This window comes from Callospermophilus lateralis, chromosome 4 (genome assembly GCF_048772815.1).
Source record: "Callospermophilus lateralis isolate mCalLat2 chromosome 4, mCalLat2.hap1, whole genome shotgun sequence".
In the NCBI taxonomy this organism is placed as follows: domain Eukaryota; kingdom Metazoa; phylum Chordata; class Mammalia; order Rodentia; family Sciuridae; genus Callospermophilus; species Callospermophilus lateralis.
Genome location: NC_135308.1, coordinates 22,552,096 through 22,564,229, shown reverse-complemented (window position 1 = coordinate 22,564,229; position 12,134 = coordinate 22,552,096). Strand labels below are relative to the sequence as shown.

Sequence of the window (12,134 nt, the reverse complement as noted above, 5' to 3'; positions counted from 1 at the left end):
AGTAGCAGGTACTAGTGATGGAACCCAGGACCTCACATAGGCTAGACAGGCACTCAACCACGGAGCTGCTCCCCAGTCCTCCCCAGTCCTGGGCACACTTTGCAAGAGGTAAAACAATGCCATTCTTTCCACTAAGTTTATTTTTATTTTGGAAAATATGTTTTTTATTTAAACCTTATTAATGTTAGGGGATTTGCTTGTTGTGTTTGTTCATTGAAGGGCTTCCTGGGGCCCCATGCAGGCTAGGCAAGAACTTTCACTGAGTCATATCCCCAGCCCTACTGTTATTATTTTTTTTTAAATATCTTTATTTTATTTTTATGTGGTGCTGAGATTCAAACCCAGGGCCTCACACATGCTAAGCAAGCGCTCTACTACTAAGCCATATCCCCAGCCCCCTACTGTTATTTTTAATTGAATTAAATGTTTTTAAATTCTTCTGATTTAGTTTCTAATATGGTAAACACTGATCATTATAATCTACACTTTTAAAAAGCTCTTAGGGGACCTCAATAGTAGAAAGGAAGTTTGGAAATAAAAAGCTAGGGAACTGCTGCCTAAAAGAAGAAATGTTCCTCAAAGCCTCTTATTTTGTGAATAACACAGGAGAATACTTAGCTTTGTTTTACTTTTTTAAATGTTTGTAATACAGGCTAACAGCAATCTGATACTTGACAAAGGTGCCAAAAATGTATGTGGGAGAAAAGACAGCCTTTGTAACAAATGATGCTAGGAAAATTGAACATCCATATGTAAAAGAATGAAATTAGATCCCTATCTCTCCCTCCGTATAAAACTCAAAATACAGGCCTGGGGTTGTAGTCACTGGTAGAGTGCTTACCTAGCACACATGAGGCACTGGATTCAATCCTCAGTACCACAAAAAAATAAAGGTACTGTGTCCATCTACAGCCAAAATTTAAAAAAAAAAAAAAAAAAAAATCAAAATGGATCAAACATTTAGGAATTAGACCAGAAATCTTACAAATGCTAGAAGAAATCATAGGATCAACACTCCATCATTTGGTGTTGGCACTAACTTCCTCAACAAGACTCCTAAAACTCAAGAAATAAAACCAAGAATCAATAAATGGGATGCCATCAAATTAAAAAGCTCTGTACAGCAAAGGAAATGATTAAGAGTGAGAGGAGAGGGCTGGGGTCATGGCTCAGTGGCACAGCGCTTACCATGCACATGAGAGGCACTGGGTTCGATCCTCAGCACCATGTAAAAATAAACAAACAAAATAAAGATTAAAAACAAAAAAAGAATGAGAGGAGAGCCTACAGAATGGGAGAAAACCTTTGCCTGCTTCTCCTCTAATAGGGGATTAATATCCACAATATGTAAAGATCTCAACACTAAAAAAAAAAAAAAAACCCAATTAATAAGTGTGCAAATGAATTAAACAGATACTTTTCAAAAGAAGAAATACAAATGGCCAACAAATATATGAAATAATGTCCAACATCTTCAGCATTCAGGGAAATGCAAATCAAAATTATAATAAGATTTCATCTCACTCCAGGCAGAATGGTAATGATCAAGAATACAAACAAAAATAAATGCTGGTGAGGATGTGGGTAAAAACTGGCCCATGGACAGTTTTTACTTCATTAAGACGACTTCTAATAAAATGGAACCCAGGGCTTTCCACATGTTAAACAAGTACTCTACCACTGAGCTATATCCCCAGCCCTTTATTTTATTTTGAGATAGTGCCTCACTAAATTGCACAAGTTAGCCTAGAACTTGCAATCCTCCTATCTCAATCTCCTAAATAGCTGGGATTAGAAGCATACACCACACTGTGCCTGGCCTATTCTCTTTCATAAGGAAATCTAGCAGGATAAATACTTTCTGATATCATTCTAAAACCCCTTTCAAATCTCAGCAAAAAAAAAAAAAAAAAAAACAAAATACATATTGATAACCTCCTAAAATTCTATATAGTCCATCTATTACAAGATACTCTAAAATATATTTATTTTTTTTCTTTTTTTTATTGGTTATTCAAAACATTACAAAGATTGCAGAATCACATCGGTTACACATCCACATTTTTACATAATGCCATAATAGTAACTGTTGTATTCTGCTACCTTTTCTATCCTCTACTATCCCCCCTCCCCTCCCCTCCCATCTTCTCTCTCTACCCCATCTACTGTAATTCATTTCTCTCCTTATTTTTTTCCCATTCCCCTCACAACCTCTTATATGTAATTTTGTATAACAATGAGGGTTCTCCTTACATTTCCATGCAATTTCCCTTTTCTCTCCCTTTCCCTCCCACCTCATGACTCTGTTTAATGTTAATCTTTTCCTCTTGCTCTTCCTCCCTGCTTTGTTCTTGTTGCTCTGATTATATCAAAGAAGACATTTGGCATTTGTTTTTTAGGGATTGGCTAGCTTCACTTAGCATAATCTGCTCTAATGCCATCCATTTCCCTGCAAATTCCATGATTTTGTCATTTTTTAGTGCTGCGTAGTACTCCATTGTGTATAAATGCCACATTTTTTTTATCCATTCATCTATTGAGGGGCATCGGGGTTGGTTCCACAGTCTAGCTATTGTGAATTGTGCTGCTATGAACATCGATGTGGCAGTATCCCTGTAGTATGCTCCTAAAATATATTTATGAATTCTGCCATACCATCACAACTAATCAATGCTATACAGGCTAAATATCCATTATCCAAAATAGTTGGGACCAGAGTGCTTTAAATTTCTGATTATTTCAGATTTTGGAATATTTTCATAAACATAATGAAAAATCTTGGGGGTGAGACTCAATTCTAAACAAAAAAATTCAAGTATGTTTTAAACATACCTTATACAAAGCTTGGAAGTAATTTTAATCAATATTTGAAATAATTTTGTGGATGAAATAATTTTATTGTGTGGAATTTTTTACTTGTGGCATCATTTCTGACCTCACAAGAGTTTCAGATTTTGGAGCATTTGGATTTCAGATTTTTGGATGAGGGATGCTCAACTGGTGCCCTTGTACAATTAGATCCTATGATAGAATTAGGAGATATCGATGGATATTATAATAAAAGCCCAGTGAAAATCACTACTATTTACTCCAAGCATATTCCTTTAAAAAAAAAATCACTGTTTAATGCATTAGGCAGTAACCACTTTAAAATGTCACCAGAAAAAGAGAAAGAAGGTCACTCAGTAATAGGGTGTCTGCTGAGCTACTGGTTAGTATTTTTTCTTATAAACATTATGAATCATTGAACCAAACAGCTTCTCCTATTCATTTGTTGCTATAAAACTTGAGACAATTTTGTAGTCTCTTCTTAGAAAGTATATTGGTAACATTTTTTTATTTTTATTTTTTGTGATAATGGGGATTTAAACCCAAATGAATTCCACTGTTAAGCTACATCCCCAGCCCTTTGTATTTTTTATTTTGAGTCAGGGTCTCATTAAATTGCTGAGGTTAACCTTGAACTTGTGATCTCTCTGAATCACTCTCCCAAGTCACTGGTATTATAGACATTGCCACCATGCCTGGCTTAATAACATTTTTAAATCGGTCTCATCTCTACATTTTATGTCATCTCAAGTTGTTTTCCCTTTACTCCATCATTGTCAAATACACTAAAAATGGAATTTTGTAAAATCTTTATAAACTGGTTTATATCCTTTTTTAAAATAAAATAGAATATTAGTAAATTTGTCACTATAACTTTACCTTGTGGTTTAAACCATAGAGATCTAAATTTATATTAAGAAGTTAATACAAATTCACTTCTTAGAACTCAAGTTTCATGATAATGGTACCATGGTTCTGTGTCTGTAGGACCAAAGGCCTATCCCAGACTGTGATGTGTTTTCACCTTAAGAGGTGTCTTGTTAAGACCAGCCAGCTTTTGGAATAGTCACTCTGTATCAACTTTGCCAGGTCTTTTCTTCTGAAATACTTCTCCCAGAGACAGTATTTATGAATATCCCATCCAGAAGGGATATGATTTAAATAAAATCATAAACATTTTGATAAAACTAAACCTAAAATAGATATTTGAATGCAAATGCTAGAAGCTCAGAAAATAAGTTTTAGCATAAATGGTAGAGTCACAAGACCTTAGGCAGAACAATCTACCTCTGAGTCTTTATACTTTGTGGTTTCTGAGTTCTGAAGCTCAGGAAGTATTACACAGCTTGAGCAGCACTAATCTAAAAATCCAAAATCTAAGATATTCCCAAATGTGAAACTCTTTCAGCACTGACATAACACCAGAAATGGAAAATTCTATACCTTGCTTCATGTGCCAGATTCACTAAAAATAGTGTATACCACCTCATAGCTATGTATATAAATTAATTTCATGTGTCAACTTTGATCCCATGCCCAAAACATTTCATATGTATATACAACTATCACAAAATATGAAAAATCTGCAGTATATTTACACAATGGGATATCACATGGCAAAAAAAATAAATTACCACTATATGCAAACAACATAGATGATCTCAAAACACAAGTAAAAGAAATCAGACACAAAAGAATACATATAATTCTGTTTATACAAAATTGAATATTATCCCTTTTGTTTTCTGTACTATATATAACACCTAGCTATACCAAGCATACAATATATGTTGAACAAATGGATAAAGTGACTTATAAGAGACCCTTGGGGTCAGGGACTCTGCAACCTCACCAACAACTCTTTGTTTCTTTTCAGTGGGATTGAACCCAGTGCCTCATGCATGATTGGCCAGTGCTCTATCCCTGAGCTACACCTCTTAACCCCTTCATTTATGTCAAATTTAAATACCTACAAAGCTAATCTAAACAGAAATCAAAATAATAGTTACCTTAGACATTTAAAAGGGACCAAAAGAGGATCCTGGGAGTATTGGTAATATTTTCTTTTCTTGATTGAGGGATAGTTACATGAATTGTATTCACTTTACAGATATACCTATGACTTAATGATTGTATACCTTTCTTTGCATTTACATTATATTTAAATTTAAAAATTTACCCAAACACGGGGTTTTGTTTTAGGGTAAGAAAAATAGTTTGGGACTAGATAGTATTGGTAGTTGTACAACACAGTGACTGTACTGAATGCCACTGAAATGTATACTTTGAAATGGTTGTTTACGTTACTTGTATTCACCTCAATTTTCAAAAGTTATCCAAAAAGTCAGTCTCAATATGAATACATTTATTGGTAGATACTCATGAACATAAATACTGAGTATTAATGCTGAACTTACCAACTGCTGTGTCACCATCTAACAAATTGTCATCTTCAGAAGTTTGAAAGTCCATAATAACACCTGCTCCATCTAAGAGCTCCTCATCACTACTTGCACTTGTTATACTGTTGTAGCTGTTTCTATAATAGCCTCTATGGAATAGCTGCTCAGACTCCATTTAGCTGTCTGATTATCTAGGAAAAAAAAAAGGGGGTATGAAATAGTTTTTCCATTTTCCCAAGATATAATACAAATACCTAGTTTAACATCACACACACACACACACAATATGATACTTATATTAAAAATATTAAGTTTATTCACTATAACAATGTTTTTATTGTTATGTTCCAGAAATAACATTGCTGATACATAATTTAATTTTTTAAATATATTTGTATTCTTGCTCAACATCATAAGATTTCAACACAATTGTACTGACATTAGTAATAAACTTGAAAAGTACATATGTGGCATTCGAAAGACAATCATAAAAGCAGTCAAACCAGTAAGGTTTGTAAAACATGACTGGTTAGATAAGGTCATAGTAAGCATACAAAAGATGAAAGATAACAAATGAAAGTAAATATACTCCAATTCTAGCACTAAATTCTAGTATTGAATTCTAATCCTAAAGACCCAAGTTTGGTCTGGGGTTGTGGCTCAGTGGTAAAGAACTTGCCTAGCATGGGTTCGATCTCCAACACCATTTAAAAAAACTAAATAAACAAAATAAAGATATTGTGTCCACCTACAACTAAAAATATTTTTTAAAAAAAACAGACAAGTGGGCTGGGGATGTGGCTAAGGGGTAGCGCGCTCACCTGGCATGTGCGGGACGCTGGGTTCGATCCTCAGCATCACATAAAAGTAAAATAAAGATGTTGTGTCCACCGAAAATTAAAAAATAAATATTAAAAAATTCTCTCTCTCTCTCTTAAAAAAAAAAAAAAAAGACAAGATTTTTTTTAAGGCAATCTCATTTTCAGTAAGTTTTCCTTCTGTTCATGGAAAAATAATTAACCTCAAAGAGTTTTAATAATAAAGCATTTATATTACAAAATACAGCTCTCTTTAGGAAAATATCTCTAATAACATCCTTTTTTAAGCCAAAGTCATATATATAAAACCAAACATATATATATATATATATATATATATATATATATATATATATATATATATATGTTATAGATGGACACAATACCTTTCTTTTTTTTTTTCAATTTTTATGTGGTGCCAGGGATCAAACCCAGTGCCTCACACATGCTAGGCAAGTGCTCTACCACTGAGCCAAAACCCCGGCCCCAATATCTATCTTTTAATGAGATTTGAGATATAAATCCCCTACCTTATAGATCACTTTAAAGAAAGTAACATATTGAGAGCTCCTTGAGATCTTGAGAGTATGACTTTAGTCATAGCATTAAAAAATGAATTTCCTAACACCTTTGAGTCATAAAGACTCTAGACCCTTCTTTGTAACAAGAGCATCCCACTTAGATCCAAATAAACTAATGACTGGCACATTATATGGGCAATAAATGTCAAAATGTTTATTCACTCAGTCAATGAAGTCCAAAAGAGAAATGTATTCAGTTTTCAATAAACAAATCTCTGCAACTCTCTTAAACTGGTCTTGAAAGAGTAACCAAAAATTAGCACATAAATTAAAAGAAAAACTTAAATATTTGCTGCTTTGCAGCTTTATGAATGTCTTTAGTTACTTCTACCAAAGATGGCCTATTATACTGAGATTTTTAGAATGTGTTAATTAAGGCAAGTTTTATAGTTAAATATTAAAATAGGAAAATAGCTGCTCATGCTAAGAATTTTGTAGTTCCTTCAAGACAACCAAATTAAACATTATGGCTTCTGCATAAATAACCAAAAGGCTTTAAAAAAACATTAATACTTCAAGAATCATTTTAATTTTGATGTATCAAAGCAAGTATGCTAAGATTTTGCAAATAATACAGAAATTCTATTCTTCACTTCTTTACGTGACAGAGGAAAGGGGCTTTTGTAATAACATACTTCAGTGAATACTAGAGGCTCCACAACATCAGGAAATCTTTTAAAATAAACAAACTTTTCTTTGTAGTGGGGCTTCAATCAGAAAGTTCCAATATACTCCTCCTATATCATCCCTAAAACTTCCTTAAAAACTACTAAGTAATAATTGAAAACTTTACTCTTTTAAACTTAAAAAAATATATTTTTATAACACCTTTGAGGCATTCAAGACTCCAGACTTTTATTTATAAAAAGAGAATTCAATTCAATTCCAAATTAATCAGTTAAACTCAGGCCTGAGTAGAAACCTATTTCTATAAACTTGATAACTTAAAAAAAAAAATAACATTCCTCTTATTAACCCAGAACTGTATTGTCCAATGCAGCAAGCATAAGCCACACCTGACTAGTGAGCCCTTGAAACATGGCTAGTTCAAACAGAGATCAACTCTAAGTATAAAATACCTACCAGGTTTCAAAGACAATATGAAAAAAGCCATGTATCGTATTACTAATTTTATATTTGATTACAGATTAAAATAATGTCTTAGGTTATACTGGGTTAATAAAACACATTAAACTTAACATTATTAACTTTCTATCTTTAAATGGCTATCAAAAAATTTTAAATCACGCATGTGGTTCAGCACAAATATTTTTACTGAAGGATACTTCTATAAAATATTTAAATTTCTATGACAGCATAAAGGAAATAGAAGAAAGTCTGGATACCAGCATTAAATCTTTTTAGGTTCTAACTCAGATTCCAGATATAATCACAAAAAGCTATATAAATGATAACCAGTTGAGTTTTTGCGTATTAAAAAATGAAAAATAATGCAAAGTCACTTTCTCTTTTGTAAAATATATATTTAAAATAAATTTGACAATATGGTATTAAATACACAGTAACTTGCAAACATATTCTTTGATTATATGAAGATTAGTGATAACCTGTGAAAAATCCCCAGGGATTAAGCTAAATTTACTATAGTAATTCCTTAATCATCTATATACAATACATTGCCCCTGTCTAATTTAATTTCCACACTGAAGCCAGCAGTTTTTTTCAAACAGTAAGTCTGATCAGTATTCTGTCCCTACTCCATGGATTCAAATCTTTTCATCATTTCCCAGCACTCTTAGGAAATCGAGTCCTTAACAGCAAAGTCCTAGGCTGCCCAGTTCCCCAGTTTTTTTTTGTTTTGTTTTGTTTTGTTTTGTTATTGTTGTTTGTTTGTTTGTTTGGTACTGGGGATGGAATCCAGGGCCTCAAACATGCTACGCCAATGCTCTACCACTGCACTATTTCTTAAGTTTTTTTATTTTTTTAGTTGCCCAGGCTGGCCTCAAACATGCTATTGACCTGCCTCAGCCTCTTCAGCCGCTGAGATTACAAACTGGCACCACCACTCCCAGCTTCATTTTGCAGAGTATATTTCCTGCAGTACTCTAGATTCGTTGATCTTTCCATCTCCATCCTACCAGGATCTTTCCTGCCACCTGCCCAACTGCCTTTGATACCCCCTTTACTTGACTTTGATTGATACCCCCTCCTCTTCATTTAATTAACTCTCCTACTCATTCTCCAGATCTCAGATCAAGTATCCCTTTATTTAATAAACCAAGCTTACTATGCTAGCACTGTCCTGTGCACTTTATAAACCATTCAATATTTATATTAAACATTTAAATATTTACATTTAATCTTTATATTGAGTATGATCACAACTCTAAAGCTTAGGTGCTATTATCATCCCCACATAAGCACGAAGAAACAGAGACACAAAAAGTTTAACACTTGTACAAAGTCATGAAGCTAGTACAAAAGAGCCTCTCTGACCTGCTTACTACCTGGATCTTCCCTGACCACGACAAATTTTCTCATAATTAGTTCTTACAGCTCTCCTTTACAGCACTTAAGTATGGTTGTATTATTTTACTTATTAATGTGATTATCTTATTAATATGTCTGTTTTCCCTTCCCATGTGTCATGAGATCTGACATACTGTCAATTTTTGCTCAACATTGCATATTCAATGGTTAGCACAGTTATCTGGAACATATTTGGTATTATTCTTATATAATGGAATAATCTTCAGTGGAGAAAGTAAAAAATGGAAAACCATAAGACTTTAGAACAAAATACTGAAGGCAGCCTTTGGAGGTAGGGATAGGCAAAGATTTATTTGACTTGCAACTAAAGCAAAGTCTACAGAGGCAAAAATGATAAATTGAGTTAAATACTTTGTTCTGTATTAGAGCCCTTTCAAGGATGGAAAGACGATATACAGAATAGGAGGAAATATTTGCAAACAACGTCTTACAAATAACAAATATCTGGATTTTTTTATACTTCAGTCTGCAATTCATTGTATCCATTTTAATTTTTGTATAAGGTGTGAGACATAGTTCGAAGGTTTGGGGTTTTGTTGTTGTTTGCATAGGATATTCAATTGCTCCATCACCATCTGTATGTATGTATGTATCTTCCCTCCACTGAACTGTTTTCTGCCTTTGTCAAAAATTAGTTGGTTTGGGCTGAGAATGCAGCTCAGTGGCAGAGCACTTATTAGCAATGTGAGGCCCTGGGTTCAATCCCTAGGGTTGTGCCTTAGTAGTAGAATGCTTGCCTAGCACATGTGAGGCACTGGGTTCGATCTTTAGTACCATATAAAAATGAACAAAATAAAGGTATTGTGTCCATCTACAACTAAAAAACAATTTTTTTTTAAATTAGCTAAGGGCTGAAGTTGTGGCTCTGGAGTTGTGGCTCAGCGGTAGAGTGCTTGCCTAGAACGTACAAGGCACGAGGCCCTGGGTTCAGCACCACATAAAAATAAATAAACAAAAAAATAAAGGTATTGTATACAACTAAAAATATATATTTAAAAAAAATAGCTAAGCATATTTGTGTGAGTTTCAGAGTTCTCTACTATCTCACTGATCTATGTGTCTATAGGTATACCCATAACACACAGTCTTAATAACTGAAGCTATATAAATCCTAAAATTGGGTAATTGATTTCTAACTTTTTTGCCTTTCCATGTAAATTTTAGAATAGTCTTGTATATATCAAACAAAAAAATTTCATTGGCTCAATTAATATATATATATATATATATATATGAATAATACATCTCTGATGGTTGTAAATAACTCAAAATCAACAAGACCTAAACTGAATAAATATTTGCCCTAAACTTGCTTGTCCTCCTACTTTCCTTCTCTTAGTTTATAGGATAACATTTATCTAGTAGCTAAAGCCAGCTTACAGAATTATTTATTAATTTTTCCCAACAAGTTACTGAGCACCTAGTAGATCCAGGAACGAAATCAGGTGCTGAGGTAATCAATAAGATACAGTTCCTATTCCCAAGTCACTGGGAAGTCAGATAACTACCCTATGGTATAACAAGCATCATGGAAAAGGTATCTTATAACACTGAGAAGTAAGCATGCTAGCTGGAAGAGAGTCTGTGAATACTTTAGGAAAATGTTTTATGCAGAGTATTGAAAGACTAGGATAGATTAACTATAAGGTGAAAACTCAACATAGGTCAAAAAAAGTATGTACAACAACACAGAAGTATAATAATGAAGCCAGTTTGGGTTAAATTAAGAGATAAAAGAGGCTGGAGAGTAACTACAGAGATAGATGCCAGACCATGAAGGGAGGGGCTCGTAATTTATGCTAAGAAACCTTCATACTCATCTACACACATGGGAAACCATTACAAGTTTTAAAAAGAAAAACCACTGGGCTGGGGATGAGGCTCAAGAGGTAGCGCTCTCGCCTGGCATGCGTGGGGCACTGAGTTCGATCCTCAGCACCACATACAAATAAAAAAAAAAAAAAAAGATGTTGTGTCCACCGAAAACTTAAAAATAAATATTAAAAATTATCTCTCTCTTTTTTTAAAAAAAGGAAAAACCACATGATCAGATATAAATTTTATCAAGTCAATACTAGCAGCAGTGTGGAAGACAAATTAGAAGGGCAAAAGATTGATGGCCTACAGACAGAAGAATGAGATGAGAACAGACCTTCAAATAGCTCTAAACATGAGATAGGGCATAACTGAACTAAGCCAGCAATATAGAGAAGCAGAAAAAGTTTTAATATTTTAAGAGGAGTTGTTAAATAATAAAGTGTATGGAATGGTAAAGAAGAAGAAATCTAAGATATTGACTAAGTTTCTGACTTGAGTAACTAATTTTAAACCAGGTGACATAATAAATTTCAGCCTTCTCTAAATCACAGGACTCAAGACTACAGAGTTCTAACCAACTTTAGTATTATACAATCCAAGCTTTATTTTCTGCTTAAGGTCAGATTAAATGAAGTATGGTTACCTTCAGTACAACAATCTAGCTCCCAAACTGCAAATACTAAGTAGCATACCACCTGAATTTGGGTGGTGGGGGAAGCAGTAATAGGAAGATCCTAGAAACAGGTGTCTTAAGGGGCCCAAAACCTGAGATAATCACAGTTTTGTGGCTCCCCACAAAGTTCTGTCTCTCCCATAAAATAGAATGGGCAGAGCTGAGGATCATGGCTAAGTACCAAAGGTATGTCTGTCAACTGTCTGAACAGTAAGCTAAACAGAAAAGTAGGTCACAATCTGGGTGAAAGAATTAGTGAAAATCCTCAATGTCAGCAACTAGAAAGATGGAACAAAAGTCTCAAGATCAGTGATGGGGCAGGAAGGTTTTATAAAAACCTTGATCAAGCCATTTGTGTATAAGAAATATTCTCATTTTAAATTTTTAAAAAGCCTGTGTGAGGCACTGGTCACAAACTTTTATTATGAATTTAAAAATAATCACTCGTTGGCTAATGTTTATAGAAGAGTTATCAAAGTAGCAGAAATTACAACAAACTAAA

At 33.7% G+C, this 12,134-nt stretch overlaps 1 protein-coding gene across 3 annotated transcripts in view; it reads right to left on the bottom strand.

Annotated features, from left to right (window-relative positions):
* Positions 1-12,134, bottom strand: part of Clcn3 (chloride voltage-gated channel 3) — a 78,567-nt gene that overhangs the window by 60,148 nt on the left and 6,285 nt on the right. For 2 of the 3 annotated variants that reach the window (XM_076853662.1, XM_076853664.1), the window contains exon 2: positions 5,247-5,422. The exons of the other annotated variant lie outside the window; for it this stretch is intronic. In XM_076853662.1, coding sequence (XP_076709777.1) covers positions 5,247-5,406 — 160 coding nt within the window. In that variant the 5' untranslated portion in view covers positions 5,407-5,422. The remainder of the gene's footprint in view (positions 1-5,246; positions 5,423-12,134) is intronic. 3 annotated transcript variants of the gene reach the window in all.